This window comes from Narcine bancroftii, chromosome 14 (genome assembly GCF_036971445.1).
Source record: "Narcine bancroftii isolate sNarBan1 chromosome 14, sNarBan1.hap1, whole genome shotgun sequence".
Taxonomy (NCBI): Eukaryota; Metazoa; Chordata; class Chondrichthyes; order Torpediniformes; family Narcinidae; genus Narcine; species Narcine bancroftii.
The window spans coordinates 61,805,476-61,823,925 of record NC_091482.1 but is presented as its reverse complement, the minus strand read 5'-3'; the positions used below and the strand labels follow the sequence as shown (position 1 = coordinate 61,823,925).

The 18,450-nt window shown below is 41.7% G+C and overlaps 1 protein-coding gene across 1 annotated transcript; it reads left to right on the top strand.

The window, feature by feature from the left end:
- The first annotated feature begins 13,246 nt into the window (after positions 1-13,246).
- Positions 13,247-14,848, top strand: ankrd34c (ankyrin repeat domain 34C). Its single transcript, XM_069911980.1, has one exon. It carries the CDS (start codon positions 13,247-13,249, stop codon positions 14,846-14,848), a length of 1,602 nt encoding a protein of 533 aa, XP_069768081.1.
- Positions 14,849-18,450: the final 3,602 nt, after the last annotated feature.

The window sequence follows — 18,450 nt, the reverse complement described above, 5'->3', positions numbered from 1 at the left end:
TCTCTTGTAACAAGGGCGAATGTGTAAAGTCTCTCTGAAGACCAACACCTTTCAATCCTATTCATTTAAAGGAATCAAGTGCTAAGTGAAGTAGGATGCGTGACCTAACATGTAGACAGTTAAACTTATGACAAACTTTAGAAAGGTTTACAGTTGGATCCAATTTTGGGAAGGAATAAGTCAACAGGAAGTAATAGTTGATTGGGGTTCCTGCATCAGGGTTCTTATCACAACTCCTCCATATTGTGTGCAGTAAAACCTAATTTTCTTCTTGGAGGGAAAACAACTGCCACAGTAAAGAGCAGGCAATACTTTGAAACAGTTCATGCACTGAGCATCTTGCACTCTGTATCATATGGATAATGAGTTTATTGTTATATATATTGTACAATATACATATGCAATGAAATTATTTATCACTGCAGGTGAACAGGTACAAAAACAACCACAATAGTATACTTAATTGAATTAAAAAGAGACAATAAATACAAAAAAAGAATAGATGCATATTCACAGTTATCCTAGTGCAAAAAAAAGTGACTTAGCGATAGTGCAGGCAATCCTTTTATGGCATTGAAGCAGTCTTTGATTAGTGTAACAAGGAGGTTCAAGAACCTGATAGCTGTTGGAAAGAAACTGTTCTTGAACCGAGAGGCGCTGGTCTTCAGGCTTCTGTACCTTCTGTCTGGAGGTAGCAGTGAGAAGAGGTTGTGGTCAGGGTGGCAGGGATCAATGACTGCAATGGGCAATTTTCTAAAGAATCACATTCAATCCTCCTTTTTCTGTGATGTCTCTGTCACCAGGACTCACTACAAATATTTGCTAACCGCAGGGTGAAAGTGTGAAATGTGTAATCACAACAGGATCAGTCAGAAACTAGCATTTTTATTTCTACTGAGAACTTTAATTAATGTCTTAAACAACTAATATGAAATATGACAACACACCTGAAGGGTTCTAAGAGCAAAGCCAATGTTAATTATCACTGATATTCTCTTCTTTGCCCTGTGCCTGAGCAGATACTGACCATTTGTACAACTTGTTCTTTTTTCAAGCATTATTATAACTGATGTTTTAATAATCTAAATGAACCAACAACAAAAAATCCAACTTGTTATCAGGCATTGCAATCAAGGAATAAGTGTAAAATATAACAGATTTCAATTGAATTGCTATGGTGTGTGCAGCAGGCAACTGCATCAACCTGGGTTTATAACTCTCAGTAATCACCAGCTCCGTGTCTGTTCCAAGATCTGTTACCTTACACTTTTTTAGAAGTTTGATTGATAATTTTAATTCAAATGCAATTACAAGAATATGAAAGAGATATTAATTCCAACTACATGCCATTTATTCCATTTTTTCCCCCATCTCTCCTAATTTGATGACATTCCACAGGTACAGATTCTTGGGAAGTAGTGTCCCTCAGTCAAGGCTATTCTGTACACATAATGTGAGGTGGTGAATAATGCCAGGGTCTAACCATGGCTTTATCCCTGAACCTCATTGTCAACATTCCAGCAAGGCTTATCAGAGTTATTAGAATCTAAAGCTCAGTCATGAACCTTCCTGCAGGTAATTGCATAACTGAGACATCACTGCAATTAGCCAATCAGGAAAATAGTTGGTGATATCAATTTCAAGCTATTTCCTCTCTTTGACTTTGATTCATTCACAGATATTAACCTCACTGGCAAGGCCACTATTTACAGTTGTTTCATCGGCTGCCCTTGAAATGTGGTGCTGAACAATCTCTTGTTTGTGATGAATATGTTTCATCTGTGCTTTCTATGGGCTAGATGAAAAAGTTGTGCTGTGAGATCTGCTCAGCTTCCTCAGCACTTGTATGTACTGCAGAGAGGGCGAGATGGGGAGATCCAGGAGGAAACTGTAGGGTGAAGCAGCAGGAAATGGACCAGGCCAGAAGGAGGATAGCAGAGATTCCACGGGATAAAGCATATTGCAGAGGTGAAGTGAAGTGGCACAAGGAGAGACTAAATGAGAAAAGGGACCAGCGCTGGGACGAGGAAGGTAGCAAACCAGAATTCAGAGGAGATGTGAGTGAGATTGTGAGAGTCCATGGCTGAAATTTTCAAATGTTATAATCTAAAGGTGGAGTGCTGCCCCTCCATCTTCCACTGAGCCTTATCAGAACAGTAGACATAAGGGCAGTGAGTACGATGCCATTCCACTTGAATATTGTTCAAGCAGGCAGACACAACTGCTTCATAGAACATAGAACACTACAATGCAGAACAGGCCCTTGGCCTCTCAATGTTGTGGTGACCCATATATTCCTTGAAAAAAAGTACTAAACCCTCCCAACCATGTATTCCATCCATACGCCTATCTCTTCTTTCTTTGGCTTGGCTTCGCGGACGAAGATTTATGGAGGGGGTAAAAGTCCACGTCAGCTGCAGGCTCGATTGTGGCTGACAAGTCCGATGCGGGACAGGCAGACACGGTTGCAGCGGTTGCAGGGGAAAATTGGTGGGTTGGGGTTGGGTGTTGGGTTTTTCCCCCTTTGTCTTTTGTCAGTGAGGTGGGCTCTGCGGTCTTCTTCAAAGGAGGTTGCTGCCCGCCGAACTGTGAGGCGCCAAGATGCACGGTTTGAGGCGAGATCAGCCCACTGGCGGTGGTCAATGGGGCAGGCACCAAGAGCTTTCTTTAGGCAGTCCTTGTACCTCTTCTTTGGTGCACCTCTGTCACGGTGGCCAGTGGAGAGCTCGCCATAGAACACGATCTTGGGAAGGCGATGGTCCTCCATTCTGGAGACGTGACCCACCTGGCGCAGCTGGATCTTCATCAGCGTGGACTCGATGCTGTCGGCCTCTGCCATCTCGAGTACTTCGATGTTAGGGATGAAGTCGCTCCAATGAATTTTGAGGATGGAGCGGAGACAACGCTGGTGGAAGCGTTCTTAAATACCCCTAATGTTTCATCCTCCACCATCATCCCTGGTAAGACATTCCAGGCACCTCAACTCTGTGTAAAAAACTTACCCCTGATGTCTCCCCTAAACCTCCCTCCCTTCACTTTGTACACATATACTCTGGTGTTTGCTAATCCACCCCTGGAAATAAGGGGCAGGCTGTCCACCCTATCTAGGCCTCTCATGATCATTGTAGACCTCTATTGATTCTCCTATCAATCTCCTATGCTCTAAAGAGAAAAGTCTCAGCTCTACTAACCTTGCATCAATCCAGGTAATATACTGGTAAATCTCCTCTGCACCCTCTCCATAGCTTTCACATCCTTTCTATAATGAGGTGACCAGAACTGAACAATAAAATAAAGATGAATGGAGTCGGGGGAAGTATATTGGCATGGATTGAGGATTGGTTAACTGACAGATGGCAGAGAATTGGGATAAATGGGTGTTTTTGTGATTGGTAGACCGTGGTAAGTGAGGTGCCGCAGGGGTCGGTGCTGGACCCGCAACTGTTCACAATTTATATTGATGATGTGGAAGAGGGGACAGAGTTTAGTGTAGCCAAGTTTGTGGATGATACTAACTTGAGTGGAAAAGCAAATTGTACAGAGGATGTGGAGAGGCTGCAGAAGGATATAGTTAAGTTAGGTAAGTGGGCAAAGGACTGGCAGATGGAGTACAACATTAGTAAATACGAGGTCATTCATTTTGGTAGGAAAAATGGAAGAGCAGATTATTATTTAAATGGTGAAAGACTGCAGCCTGCTGTTGTGCAAAAGGACTTGGGAGTGTTTGTGCATGAATCGCAAAAAATTGGGTTGCAGGTACAACAGGTTATTAAGAAGCCAAATGGAATATTGGCCTTCATCGCTCGAGGAATTGAATTCAAGAGCAGGGAGGTCGTGCTGCATCTATACAAGGTCTGCTGAGGCCGCACCTGGAGTACTGTGTGCACTTCTGGTCTCCATACTTGAGGATGGATACACTGGCTTTGGAGGCAGTCCAAAGGAGGTTCACCAGGTCGATCCCGGAGATTAGGGGGTTGACCCACAAGAAAAGACTAAATCGCCTGGGATTAGACTCACTCGAATTCAGAAGAATGAGAGGAGATCTTATAGAAACATATACAAGTATCAAAGGGATAGATAAGATAGACAGGAAAATTGTTTCCACTAGTAGGTGAGACCAGAACTAGGGGACACAGCCTGAGGATTCAGGGAGTAGATATAAGACAGAGATGAGGAAAAACTTTTTTTACACAGAGAGTAGTGAATCTGTGGAATTCTCTACCCAGAAAGCAGTTGAGGCTACTTCATTAAACATATTTAAGGTTCAGGAATTAAGGGATATGGGGAAAAGGCAGGTAGGTGAAGTTGAGTCAATGATCAGATCAGCCATGATCTTATTGAATGGCGGGGCAGGCTCGACGGGCCGAATGGTCGACTCCTGCTCCTATTTCTTATGTTCTTATGTTCTATCATTGGGAATGAGGTACAGAGGCTGAAGAACACTCAGCGGCAAAAGGACAGCTTCTTCTCCTCTGCCATCAGATTTCTGAATGACAATGAACCACTGACACTATCTCATTTTTGCTTATTTTTGCACTAATTTATTTATTTCAAATGTAATTTTATAGCAATCTTTGCACTGTAATGCTGCCACAAAACAACAAATTTTGTGACATGTTCATGACAATAAATTCTGATTCGTCAGTTTTTATTCATCTTTCTTGCAGGCAGCGTGTTCTACAACACAACACACTGTAGGAAAACTTTCTCTTCATCTCTCCAAGTTCAGCTGCAAATCCCCCTGGAAAGAAGGTCTCTCCTTCAACTCCAATGAAAACATGACATTTTTCTTAACCTTTCTATTGTAAGAGGGAGGGCTTTACAACCTGCTGAGAATAATAGTTGCAAAGTCTTCGCCATTTCTCTGAGCTTTGGTCTCAGATGGGTCTAGGCTTCACCATGAAAACATGAAAGTCTGCACACTGTGATTGTAGTAAGAAGGGTTCAGGCCCAATACAAACCATCAGTTATATATATTCACCTCTTATGGACACTGCAATACACGCTGAGTTCCTCCAGCATTTCTGTTTAACCAGACTTTACAATGGCAGCTAAATGTAGATGGGGCCCTCCAAGAAAAATATTAGCTATTCTCAAGATTTTCTGGGATACAATCTCGGTAAAGAATCAACATCCCTAAATTTGATCTCTAGGTAAGTAACAACTGAACAGCAAAATATATTCAATAAGTCTATAAATATATTTATATTTACAGTGAGTCACAGAATGAGATTTAGATTAACAGTGCAACAAACTATTTAAAGGATTTATGTTTCGTTTCATAACTGTCACTGAATAAGAAAACATGCCCAAATAGATTATGCAAATGAACTTCAATTGAATAATCAAATATATTAAATGGTTGATACCCTACATAATTGGCTATTAATAAATGATTGCATTCAACGGTTAGAGGTATTCTTGCTATATGAATCAGATATGGGATGCACTGTAATTTCAAACAATACATAATATGGATCAGTATGGCACAGGAATAGGCTGACATTGATAGCAATCAAACTAATCCCATCTGCCTGCATGTGGTCTGTATCCTTCTATTCCTTGCCTGTTAATGTGTCTGTCTTAATGACTTAAAAGTTGCTGTTCTATCTGCTTCCCCTGCCTCCCCTGGCAGCATGTTCCAAGCACCCAGCATTCTATGTAAAAAATAAAATGTCTCTAAATGTTACCCCTCTCACTTTAAAGGTATCTCTTCTAATATTTGATATTTCTACCCTGGGAAAAGGTTACCTCTCAGGTGCCTCTCAGAATTATATCAACTTCTGTCACATCTCCTACTCTACAGCCTCTGATTCTCCAGAGAAAACAACTAATTTGTTCAACCTCTCCCCAGAGCTAACACATTACAATCCAAACAACATCCTGAAGCTTTTCTGTACCCTCTCCAAGATCTCCATAATGGCAAAAATGCACAGGTTGCCCAACTGGTTTTATATTGTTGAAATATGCCGTGGCAAATGTAATACATGATTCATAAAGGCAATCATGCAGTATGCCTTCTTTACCACTCCATCTACTTATGTTGCTAAAAGGTTACACTCAACCTGCTTTCTACTAGCTTATATGTGACAAGTTGCTTGCCAGCAGGCTGTCTAAGCAGCAATTCTTGCAAAGCTTAGATTGTTAACATTGACAGGCTACTCAAGCATAAGGGCCATCACTCAACATCAACACAAATAGTCCAAGCTTGCTACCAATGGTCTATGGAGTTAAAGCTGTGTTAATGGATGAGATGCCGGTAGAGGACCCATGATTCGGAGCCGAACAGGAGTGTGGGTATGACAACGGCTCTGTATACGCTTATCTTTGTGAGGTTTTTCAGTTGGTTGTTTTTCCAGACTCTTTTGTGTAGTCTTCCAAAGGTGCTATTTGCATTGGCGAGTCTGTTGTCTATCTTGTTGTCGATCCTTGCATCTGATGAAATGGTGCAGCCGAGATAGGTAAACTGGTTGACCGTTTTGAGGTTTGTGTGCCCGATGGAGATGTGGGGGGCTGGTAGTCATGGTGGGGAGCTGGCTGATGGAGGACCTCAGTTTTCTTCAGGCTGACTTCCAGGCAGAGGCCGACAGCATCGAGTCCACGCTGCTGAAGATCCAGCTGCGCTGGGTGGGTCACGTCTCCAGAATGGAGGACCATCGCCTTCCCAAGATCGTGTTATATGGCGAGCTCTCCACTGGCCACTGTGACAGAGGTGCACCAAAGAAGAGGTACAAGTACTGCCTAAAGAAATCTCTTGGTGCCTGCCACATTGACCACCGCCAGTGGGCTGATATCGCCTCAAACCGTGCATCTTGGCGCCTCACAGTTCGGCGGGCAGCAACCTCCTTTGAAGAAGACCGCAGAGCCCACCTCACTGACAAAAGACAAAGGAGGAAAACCCCAACACCCAACCTCAACAAACCAATTTTCCCCTGCAACCACTGCAACCGTGTCTGCCTGTCCCGCATCGGACTTGTCAGCCACAAACGAGCCTGCAGCTGACGTGGACATTTACCCCCTCCATAAATCTTTGTCCGCGAAGCCAAGCCAAAGAATGGATGAGAGCAATTTGAGATGAATGTAAGTTGTGTTACTTGAAGTGGTGTTGAACTGAATTATGATTATATGAGGAGCAGGATGTCCCAGCCGATGTCCATTGCACAACCAGCATGGTTCATGAATGAACTGCTGTTCTCTCCACAGAACAACTGACACTACACTTTCAAACCAGTTAATTAACAATGTGCTTTTGAATGCCCCAAAGACATGACAGGTGATACTAAAAAATGCATATTTAAAAAAATAAATCTGATGAAAAAGTAAGGTATTTGATATTAAACTCTCTCTGAGCTTGGATGAGATGCTACATCGGAATTGATGAGTGTATTGAATATTGCACATTCAGTAGCTCCCAGATTCAGGTATCTCATCAGATGCATCAATAATTTGGGCTGTGATTGTGCTTCTAATGAACATGAATTGCTGTAAAACATTTAACTTCTTACCACAGGTGAGTCCGTTTTTATTTTAGCTTTCTTTTGTATTTTTATTTTCAGCAACATGTGGACTTATTATAAAGTGGATTTTCTCTGTTTGTCTATGTTTCCAAGGTCAGATCAGCCAAGATCTTAGTGAATGGCAGAACAGACTTGATGGGCCATATGGCCTCTTCCTGCTCCTATTTTTAAAAGTTATTATGTTCTCAAGAGTGTGAAAGTGCACAACAATAGGCATAAAGATGGATTTCTTCCCTGTAGTCATCAGGCTCCTGAATGAACCCCACAACACTACTCTCAAGCTGGCCTTGCTTGGTAGTAATTGATCTTTTCATTCTGTAAATTGTGCTCTTTGCACGGTTATATGAATGTTAGAGATAACCAGTTAGACTGATGCAGAAGAACACTGTACTAATCTGAAACACCGAACCCTCCCTCCAACACAGACACATCAGGACTGGTTACGTGGATAAAGAAGCGATATTTACACAGAAGGGTTATTTTCAGCAGATATTAGCAGAGGGGCAAAAATACTTCCCACACTGGTTACGTGCTTATTTTGGGGATGACGTGTATGACGCGCATACCATCGTACTTCTTCCGACAAATGAAAAAAAAAAGGTTATTTATAAACCCTATCTCTCCATCTGAGCTCACCCGAAACCCAGGGCAAACTAGAACAACGCTGTTCAGACCCAAGAGGGGAAATAATCCAGATAGGTCTCAGCTGCAACATTCCACTACTCACCTCACCTTTCAAAATGTAAATACAATTCAGGACCTGTCGGAGCTGCACACGTAACCCCTCACACATTGCTTTCCTCACCCCGTGCTGCCGCAGTCGGGAAATAAATCGACTTCTCGATATTTAATTTTTGGATTAAAAGCCAAAATTGAGCAAGACTCTTGAGACACAGCATGGTCTGTTCAACGCCGCAGCGCTGTCGAGCTCCGTCCCAAGACGTAAGTCTGCTTAATATTTTTGTACCCTTTAAAAAAAAATAAATGGAATGTAGAAGCGATGTTAAATGTTATTAAATGAAGCTCTACCGGTGGTTCATGAACGATGAGCAAGAATCTGTTGCGATTTCTGTTTTAACACCCCAGTTAGCTAATCTTTTTATATATATATTTATAGATTTACTTTGTTAACAGTCCCCGATCTCCCTCTATCCCCCGGGGGAAGATATTGCGGAGTTCGACAGCAGCGAAGCATTTTGGTGTAGGCGTGATTTTAACACTGAGGGTTGCTTTTCTTCTGCGAGGATCAGATTTTAATATTTCTTCAGTGGGGCACGGCTGGGTTCCCGCAACATTGACGCGCTCGTCCCTCGGAAAACTTAAGCAATTGGTTGTCGCTGGACGTGCCGAGTGAAACAAGAATGAAACATTCAGTCGGGAGCTGCGATCCTTGTCGGGGGAACAGACATCGGGGCAGGTTTGACCCCACCCGCTGCAAGTGCATTTTGGAGCTTCTATACCATTCCTACTTCATCCCTCTATCTGCTCGTGAACACGCCTTTCCCCTACCCATTGATGATTGCCCTCGGCGAAAGCCCCCCCCCCCAAACTAGGGGGAAATAGAGGCGAGGGCTCCCTGCTTCTCGTTCAACGGCCGCAGCACCACCCACAGATTCCCTACCCCCCCCCCCCACCCCCTTCTAGCATCTCACACAAGGCTTGGGGAGAGCTGACTTTCCCCCACTGGCGCTGTGCTTTCCACACCGTAAGGTAGCAGCCCCGTCTGCGCAGGAATGAGAGCGAACACACACACTGGCGAACAGTAAACACATTGTCCATCGAGGAACCCGGCACGGCGACCCCGCACCGGGGAAGGGAGGAAGGAGACCCCAAGGGAGAGGAGAGCAAGGAGGTGAGAGTGGAGGTGGAACGGCCGCCCAAAGTCCAATAAATGTACATCAAAGTGCTGGAAATTCTGTGGGTCAAGCAGCATCTATGGAGAAAGAGGCAGAGCTAAAGTTTCAGGTTGATTGGGATTGGTTGGTTTATATGTATAGGTAGCGTGTGAACGGCGAGATTAGGGCTGTGCATGGAGCTGAAAGCAGATAGCAAACAGCAGAGTTAACGGAAGAGTTGGTGGAAGACTAGCACATCAGCACCGCGGACAGCTACTAATACACGAACTGGCTCTTGCTCTGGTATGCGTCCCAATGCTTCCTGCCTGTCCGTCTCTATTTCTCTCGACATCTCATCTGTCCCTCTTTCCACTCCATGATCCGCCTGTCCCTGCCACAAAACATCCGGCTCCTCTATTTCTCCAGCCTTCGCTCTTTACACGCGCACGTCCACTTAGGGACCGTCACCATGGAATCTGATGTTCGGCACTCTTCCCATTTAATAGACCAGTGGGGCAAAGACGCCTTTTTGGGGGGTTTGCACCAGCACTTTGTAATTCTGAATATCAAATCAAATTCGTGTTGATGTTCTGAATTTACTGAATTAATAGCCATTCCTTGTGAAATAAATATATTTCTTGTTTTTCTGCAAGAATTATGCATTTTTGGTCACGTTGGATTATTATAAATTAAAAGTTGATTTTAATTACAATTAAATACTTTAATTGAAACAGAAATGCGTAGATTGGACTATAAAAACGATTAAGAAAATCAGGAATAATTTTGTTCATTAATTGCCTTTCATGGGATTGGCTTTTTTTCTTTCAGCAAGTGTGAAGGCCCAAGAAATGGAGGTGAAGCGACGGAAGAGAGTATGTAAAGGAGAGGATTAAGCGATGGGGTGGAAGATTTCAGCTTCACGGCTAGATTGCATGCATTGATCTTGTTCAGGCAAGTTGAGAGGAGATCTATCCCTCTTTGGATAGGGTAAAGGCTGGTTAAATGAGCAAGAAACAGATTTAAAGTGTCAAGGAGATTCTTTATTAAGCAGCAAGCATTTGGTCTAGAAATCGCTGGTTGTATGGGAGATGGGAAAAGAGTCATCGAGGCCTTGAAAGGTCCATTAACAAAGGCACAAGAAAAAAAAGATCTTCATTGATATGTGGAAAGAGGAGAATGGGTCCTCTTTAAAGAACCAGCATAGATTCGATTGGCTAAATAGACAGTATTCTTTGTTAATGCTACAGATCTACGATTTCATAAAACAGTTAAAGATAAGGTAACACCGAAAGGGGATATAAATGAAAACAAGGATTCTCAAATGAACATCATGGAACAGGAAGCTGTGACTTGTCAATCGGTCAGAACTAGCTCATCCATACCTGACAGCGTTCATTAACATCTCCAATTTAATTGAAATTAATATTATGATTCTCATACGTTTTGGCATTTGCTGCCCTTTCATCACTGATTCGTTAAATGCTTTAGTGCATTATCTAACGGCTGTAATGTAATATATGTGGTGACCCTCTAAAGCATATGTTCCAACATCAGCAGCAGGCAGCATCCTTGAGGGCAGACGCAACCACGCAGAGCCCCGATCTAAGACTCACGTGGACTGTTGCGCCATCTGCTGTCCACAACCAGGAAACATGTCCAGGTTCTTCCCATTTTAACAAATTCCATTCATCAGCCCCTACCTCCTCTTCTTTACCATACCTCAGGGCCTTTGTTTCCTTCTGATCTGTTTCCCCTCACCAACACTCTCCTGCACTTGTTCTTCCCTTTACAACTCCTCTTTTCATTCTTCCCATTTTGTCCAAATCAGGATGTAGCCATGGTCACACACTTGGGCCCCAGCTATAGGGAAATAACTACATCTTTTCCCATTCTGTCTCTGGTAAGGATACTGTTGCTTTCTCCCAGTTACTCCTTCACTGTTGCATCAATTCCAAATTTCTCGTTTACTTCTCAGTACGAGGCTACCACTCAAGGACAATCTTTCTCCAAGAAATGCAGCTTTCTCCATCCTGTCATTGATAAAGTCCTCACCTACATCTCTTCTATCTCATTTCCTTCCACACTGATCCACCACCCCACAGTCAGAACAAGGACAGAATTTCTTTGGTTCTCACTTTTCATCCCACCAGCCTCTGCTTTTGGCACATTATTCTTTGACACTTTTACCAGTTACATTGTGATCCCACCACCTGTCACACCTTCCCTTTTCCAGTTATACACAGGAACCAATCTCTCTGTGACTCCCTAGATCATTTTTCCCTCTTGCATGTTCACCTCCACTTTTCTTCCTGCCCATTTACCTTTCCTTCACTTCCCCCCTCTCTGTTCATCTCCCCCTTACCTCCCTCTTGCCTGCTCATCTTCCTCTTCACCTCCATCCAGGGGCATAAACAGACCTTCTAAAGTGAGGCAGATATCTTCCAAGTGTACCTCCTCCAAACTTATCTACTTCATTCAGTGCTCTTGATGAGGCCTCATCTACGTCAGTGAGACCAAACCCAGATTGGGTGACCACTTTGTGAAACATCTTTACTCTGCCCTGATGCCGAAGCTGAAACTCCTGCTTGCCAGTGATCTGAATGCCTCCCCTTTCCCACACAGACCTATTAGTCCTGAGCCACATATATCAAAACTTGTACATCTACAAACCAACAACATTAAATGTTTCTATTTGCTTTTCACAGATCCCCATGACCCTGTGGACGCCACCCCTACCCCACTGCATGTCTCACCTCTTCCACCTTGTTATCTCTTGGCCCTTCCCTCACCCTCTCCTCCTTTTTAATGCTTGAAATCTCCCCTTCCTAATTTAAGTCTCGTAAAAGTGTCAAAAACCAAAACACTGATCCACATTTTTTTCCGAGGATGCCCATTGAGTGCATCCAGCTTCTCTTTGTTTGCACATGATTCTAGCATTTGCAGTTTCTCGTGTCTTTATCTTAACTTGGACTCTCTGAAGGTCTATAACTGATTGCCTGTACATGAACATCTTTACAGTTTGAATATAACTATGTTGTGTTGAAATGCTATGATGCTTAAGCTACTATGGAAGGGAACAGGCTTCTGCTTAACTGTGACTAGCAAGCTCTCTTGAACAAGTGAAGCACAAGTTAGGATTAACCACCACAGACAGTTCCAATCAGGTAAGAGCAGTAAGGATGCTGGGTGACCTGCTGAGTTTTACCAGCACATTTGTATGTTGGAATTTCTGGGCAGTAGTATGACTCAAAAGAGAGTTCAAGTATTTGCAACCATCAATGAGAAAAGAATTCACTTTAATTTCAGTCACAAATGAAAACCTCTTTTTGTCATTTATTCTCTCCACTAAGCCCTCCAGTTCTAAACTCACCTACCCTTGGAAATAGACTGTAAGCATTCACTGTTCATACTGTTTATGATTTTATCATTCTATAAGTCACCCCTACACTATTCTCTAGGGAATACATACCCAGTCTATCTAACCCAAGCCCTCTATTCTTGGCAACATCCTGGTAAAATCTCCTCTGGACCTCTTCCAACTTTTGATATCCTCTCTACACCTGAGTGAGCAGAACTGCACACACTGTGGGATTGTATAAACAGCAATGAAAGTACATAATGTGTGAGAGTCAACCTCGTATCTCTTCAAGCTGCCCCACAATTTCCTAAGATGATCTGTTCTTGAACCTTCCTGATCCTCAGTCTCTAACCCATGAACCTATAACATATTACATTTGTAACACCAGGCAGACAAATTAGAGGTTATTATTTAATTTGTGCACATTGAGGAAGTTCTTAAAACTTTAGATATATTATTGATTTTTGTGTGTTACTGTTTACGCAGATGTTCAAGTCAATCAGGCTTCCACAGGACATACAATAACACAGTTTGTCATGGATGATGCCACTGAACTACGGACTGATGGGAATTCCCTCTTAAAGGCTGTCTGGTTGGGGAGGTTGAGATTAACCAGACTTTTGTTAGAAGGTGGTGCATACATTAATGAAAGCAATGAAAGGGGAGAGACGGCCCTCATGGTGGCTTGTATGACAAGGCACATCGACCAGCAGAGTGTGAGCAAAGCCAAGATGGTCAAATATCTGCTGGAAAACCAGGCAGACCCAAACATTCAAGATAAGTCTGGTAAAACAGCATTAATGCATGCCTGCATTGAGAGGGCTGGAGAGGAAGCTGTATCACTGCTACTGACCAACGGAGCTGACCCAAGTTTGGAGGATCATTCTGGTGCATCAGCCTTGGTTCATGCCATCAACACTGATGACAAAGAGGTCCTTAAGTGTCTGCTAAATGCCTGCAAAGCCAAAGGGAAAGAAGTCATAATAATCACAACTGATAAATCTCCTTCTGGTACAAAAACAACCAAGCAGTATCTAAATGTTCCACCATCACCAGAGTTGGAAGAGAGACACATGCCTCTGTGCATGTCCCCTTCTGATATTGAGCTCAAGACATCTTTGACTCCATCACCCACTGGAGAGCATGAAGATGAGAAAAACTTTAATTTCTCACATCAGACTGGAAGTTACCCCAGCAAACCACACAGTGATCTCGGCTCTCCAACTAGAAAAGCTAATCCAAAAAGAATTGGGACACGGCTACCACAGTTAAAGAGACTTCAGTCAGAGCCCTGGGGTTTGATTGCTCCATCTGTCTTAGCAGCTTCCGCTTATCAGGAGGAAAGCAAAAGGGTTAGCCCAGATGAAGAGATCATGCAGGGAATCAATGGGTTAACTCTGCCCAAACGGACCACTTTGTCCAGAACCAACAGCATAGAAAGTAAAGATCCATCCACATTCCCATTTGTAGGTGACTTAGCTTCTAGGACTCCCTCCACATCGGCACCAGTTTCCCGCAAGCAGTCATACGAGAAGAATCAAGCTCAGCATCAGCCTTTAGCTCGAAGAAGCACTTTACCTTCTGAGCAAGACGGCGTCAGCAGCTTTGCTTCGACTGGTCAGGTGAGCTTGCGGGACACTGTACACCGTAGAAAACTGGGCAATGACCACTATGATTCAGACTCCCAACTTTATTTGGACTCTGTCACCACGCCATTTGATCCAGTAAAAGTTACTTTTGAAAGAAAGAAACAGAACACCTCTCCCCTGACTTTGTTGAACAGCTCCCGCGAATCACTAGACAGCATCTCCAGCACATCACCCGGTTCAGTTCGTCGCAGACCTCCGGGTCTCCTCGAAAGAAGAGGTTCTGGAACACTTCTTCTAGATCACATCTCTCACACAAGGCCAGGACATCTGCCTCCACTGAATGTCAATCCAAATCCACCCATTCCTGACATTGGATGCAATAGCAAGCCTTCATCCCCTCTGACCATATGCTTGAAGTCTGTGGTTCCCATGGCACCATCTTCACCAAAGCGAAATGACATGAAAGCTAAAAAGAAACTAGTAAGAAGGCATTCTATGCAGGTAGAACAAATGAAGCAACTGTCTGATTTTGAGGAACTGAACACCTAGCAATATACTTGTGTTATCTTCAGTTTATGGATTCTTTGGAAAAGTAAGACTAATTCCAGTCAAACAAGTTTAATATTTTTTTTAGAATGACACAATGCATTGAGCTGGGCTAGCTGGGTTAGATACTTGAATATATATGGTGGATATTTACAAATCAAATAGAGATGAACTTCAAATATTAGGGTCATGAAATTAACAATAAGGGCTTCTCATCTATATCATATGAGCTATTTGACTACATTGATTTCAGAGGACTGGTCCCATTACACACTTCATTGACCTTACCAACGGGAGGCACAAGACTCTCATTAGTTATCCCCTGAAAATGAATGCTAGTCTTCTGCTACAAAGTGCAAAGGACACTTGCATCAATTGACAGTCAGCGACAAACTTCTGTGAGTATGTACAAAGTAAAAGATTAAGGAGAGAAAATGTAGGTCCTTTACGTACAGGGATGTGAGAATTTATAATGGCCAATAAGAAAATGGTGGAGAAATTTAATAAATATTTTGTGTCTTCTTCCATGAAGATAGATACAAACAACCCTCCTGAACATACTGGAGAACAAATGACAAAAGAAAAAGAATGGCAAAAAGGTTTGCAGAGAATTTATGGAAATTGAAAACTCTGAAAAAGCGAGGGTCTACTCATGTAAATCACAGAACTTTGAAAGAGATGACAATGGAGATAGTAGGTGCTCTACTTATCCAAAATGGCATGGTTCCTGCAGATTGGAGCACAGCCTATGTAATTAATCAACTGCCTGATATCAGCAGTAGAGAGACTTGAAATTTATAATTAAATATATGGAATAAAGTAAAGATACTTGGGAAATATGATTAAGTAGAGTCAACAAAGATTTATTGAAGGGAAATCATGCTTTCTAGAGTTCTTGAACAGATCTATTAGAGTAGATGTAGGAACAGTGGAACATGTATTTACATTTTTAAAAGAATTTCAATGAGGAAATGGTGAGCAAGGTGGGAGCAAAGGATTTAGGTGAACTATAGCAGCTTGAGACTGGTGAAGTTTTATAGACATTAGTGCTTAGACCCTAACTATTCAGAATTTATATGAATCATTTGGCTAAAAATTCCAAATGTGTTATTTCCAAGTTCCGTTTAACACAAAATTAAGGATGGGGGCATGGAAGGGAGGAGTGATAAAGAAGGCTGCAAAGAAATATAGACAAGTTAAGTGATTGGGTGGACGTGATATATGGAGAACAATTTTTAAAGATCTGAGGTTTTCCACCTTAACAGCAAAAAAAGGAATACTGAGTACTTTTTAAAATGTGGAGAGAACAGGAAATATTGTTGTTCAAAGGGACCTAGATTACCTTGTACACAAGTTATTGAAAGCCAACACAGGGAACACCATTGTGAAGGTCATTGGTATATTGACTTGTATTGCAAAAAAATCTGCAAGATCTCTTACTAAGGCCTTGATGTGACCTCAGATAGTTCATATACTGTATACTCCAGGACATACATGCTATGGAAGCAGTAAAGATTCACCAGATTGCTTCCTGATGTAGATGCTCTTACCTTAGTAAGAAAGTTTGAGTAAGCTAGGGATCTCTTCTCTATAATTTGAAAGAACTGAAAGTGATCTTAATGAAATTTACAAAGTTCTTTAAAGACTCAACAGTATCTCAAGAAATCTCAACCAGTCTCAAAATAAGGAATAAGCCATTTAGTACTAAAGTTAGTGGGAATTTCTTAATTCAAAGCATAGTGAAATTGTTGGCCACAGAGTTTTGAAGCTCAAATTATAGATAACATTGCAAACAGATTTAATGATTTCCAGATGTTAAAAGAATCAAGGAATTTGTGGATAAAGCAAGGAAAGTTTTAGGTGCAAACTAGTTGATCTTGTTGAATGGTAGCATTATATTTTTTTAAGATAGTTATAATAATAAAATATTTCATGGTATTCATTAATGATTGGGTACAGTGGATAGTCCATTCATTTAATTATGAGTATTGTTAGTGCTTGATGAAATGAAAGATTTATAGCAAGTGTATGTAGATTGATACAATATGGGTATCTGTAGAAAACAGCTATTACTAAATCCGAGGACTTACTGTATTTAAAATTGAACAGAACTAGTGACCTGCAGGCACCAAGATGATTTCCCAACATGATGCCTGAGAGATTTCTGCCTCTCCTACTGTCCAAGAAATGATTACTTACAAAATGATATCATCTTGGAAAATTTTTAACAAATAGATCTTAAAATTAATATCAACACCCTACCCTCGGTGCCAAATTTTCCCATTGAAATCTGGCCAAATGACTGCTCCTTGCTGACACAACCACATTGATGAGGTGTTAGTCTCAGAATGATGTCAAACCCTCCCAGCTCTTCCACAGTCATGTGCTTATTGTGTAATTCATTAAGTGGAGGTAGGATTGGCTTCCCTTGTTTTCAAACAAGTATTTCTCTGTGGTTTAATCCATATTGTTAATTGCGATATATCTTGAAATATAATGTAAATTATTTTTGAACCCTGATAACCTAATTTTCTATGTTGTAGATTTTAAGTAACCTGTATTTTATTTCAGGCAAGTTTTAGATATTTTTCTGCATCTAGGGGTCCAAATAGAAGTTGGCCTCAAGTTAAAATGTCATGTTGCATTAAAAGGAAAGGAAATGACAATGCGTGTTCTCTTTTGCATGGCTGATAGAACATGATTGTAGTGGTGTGTTCAGCAGATCCAAAGGATGTCTTTTGTGTATAAGGTTCTCAGTAGGAGAAAGACATGGGTGATCACATGATCCACAATCACCTATTTCTGCTATCCAATTCTATATTTTCCAGCTTCTGATTTGCTTCTGTAGGTATTTTTTGATTATGCCTCCACTTAATGATGGTTGTTATTTTCTATGATCCTTAGGACAATAAAAATACTCTTTTATGCACAGGAATAGGTTTGAGAATGGAGGCAGGTATTAAAAAGTTTTCTCTGCCTGTCATTATTCAGAATGCCTATATAAAACACAATCAATAATCTAGCATTAAAAAAAGAACTATTCTTCTTTTACAAACATGCAAAACTTAGAGGAGTAGGCTGTCTGAATCTCAAGAGAGTTCAGTTATTTAATGGCAAATCTGATTACACTCTCAGCTCTGCAATTACCTACCCTTCAGAAGCTTCACAGGCCACCCCAGAGCTTATTAAGAATCTATCTACCTCTGTTTTAAAAAATATTCAAAGATTCTGCTTCCATCAATCTTTGAGGAAGACAGTTCAAAAAACCTATGGCCTTCTGAGGATAAAAAAAAATTGCCTCACTTCTGTCACGAATTGATCCCCGATCCCAGTTCTAATTCTTCCACAAGAGAAAGTGTTTGTCCTACATCCATCCTTTCAATACTCCTCAGAAACTTTCTGTTCAATCAAGTCCACTCTCATACTTTCAAATTCCTGATGATATCAGCTACCCTGTTCGACATTCCCTAGTCAGGCAACCAAGCCATTCCAGATCGAATAAACCTTCATTGAGCTGCTTCCATCATTATCATTCCTTAAATAAGGAGACCAATACTGTACACAGTATTCCAGATATGGTTTTGAAGATCCATACACACTGAAGC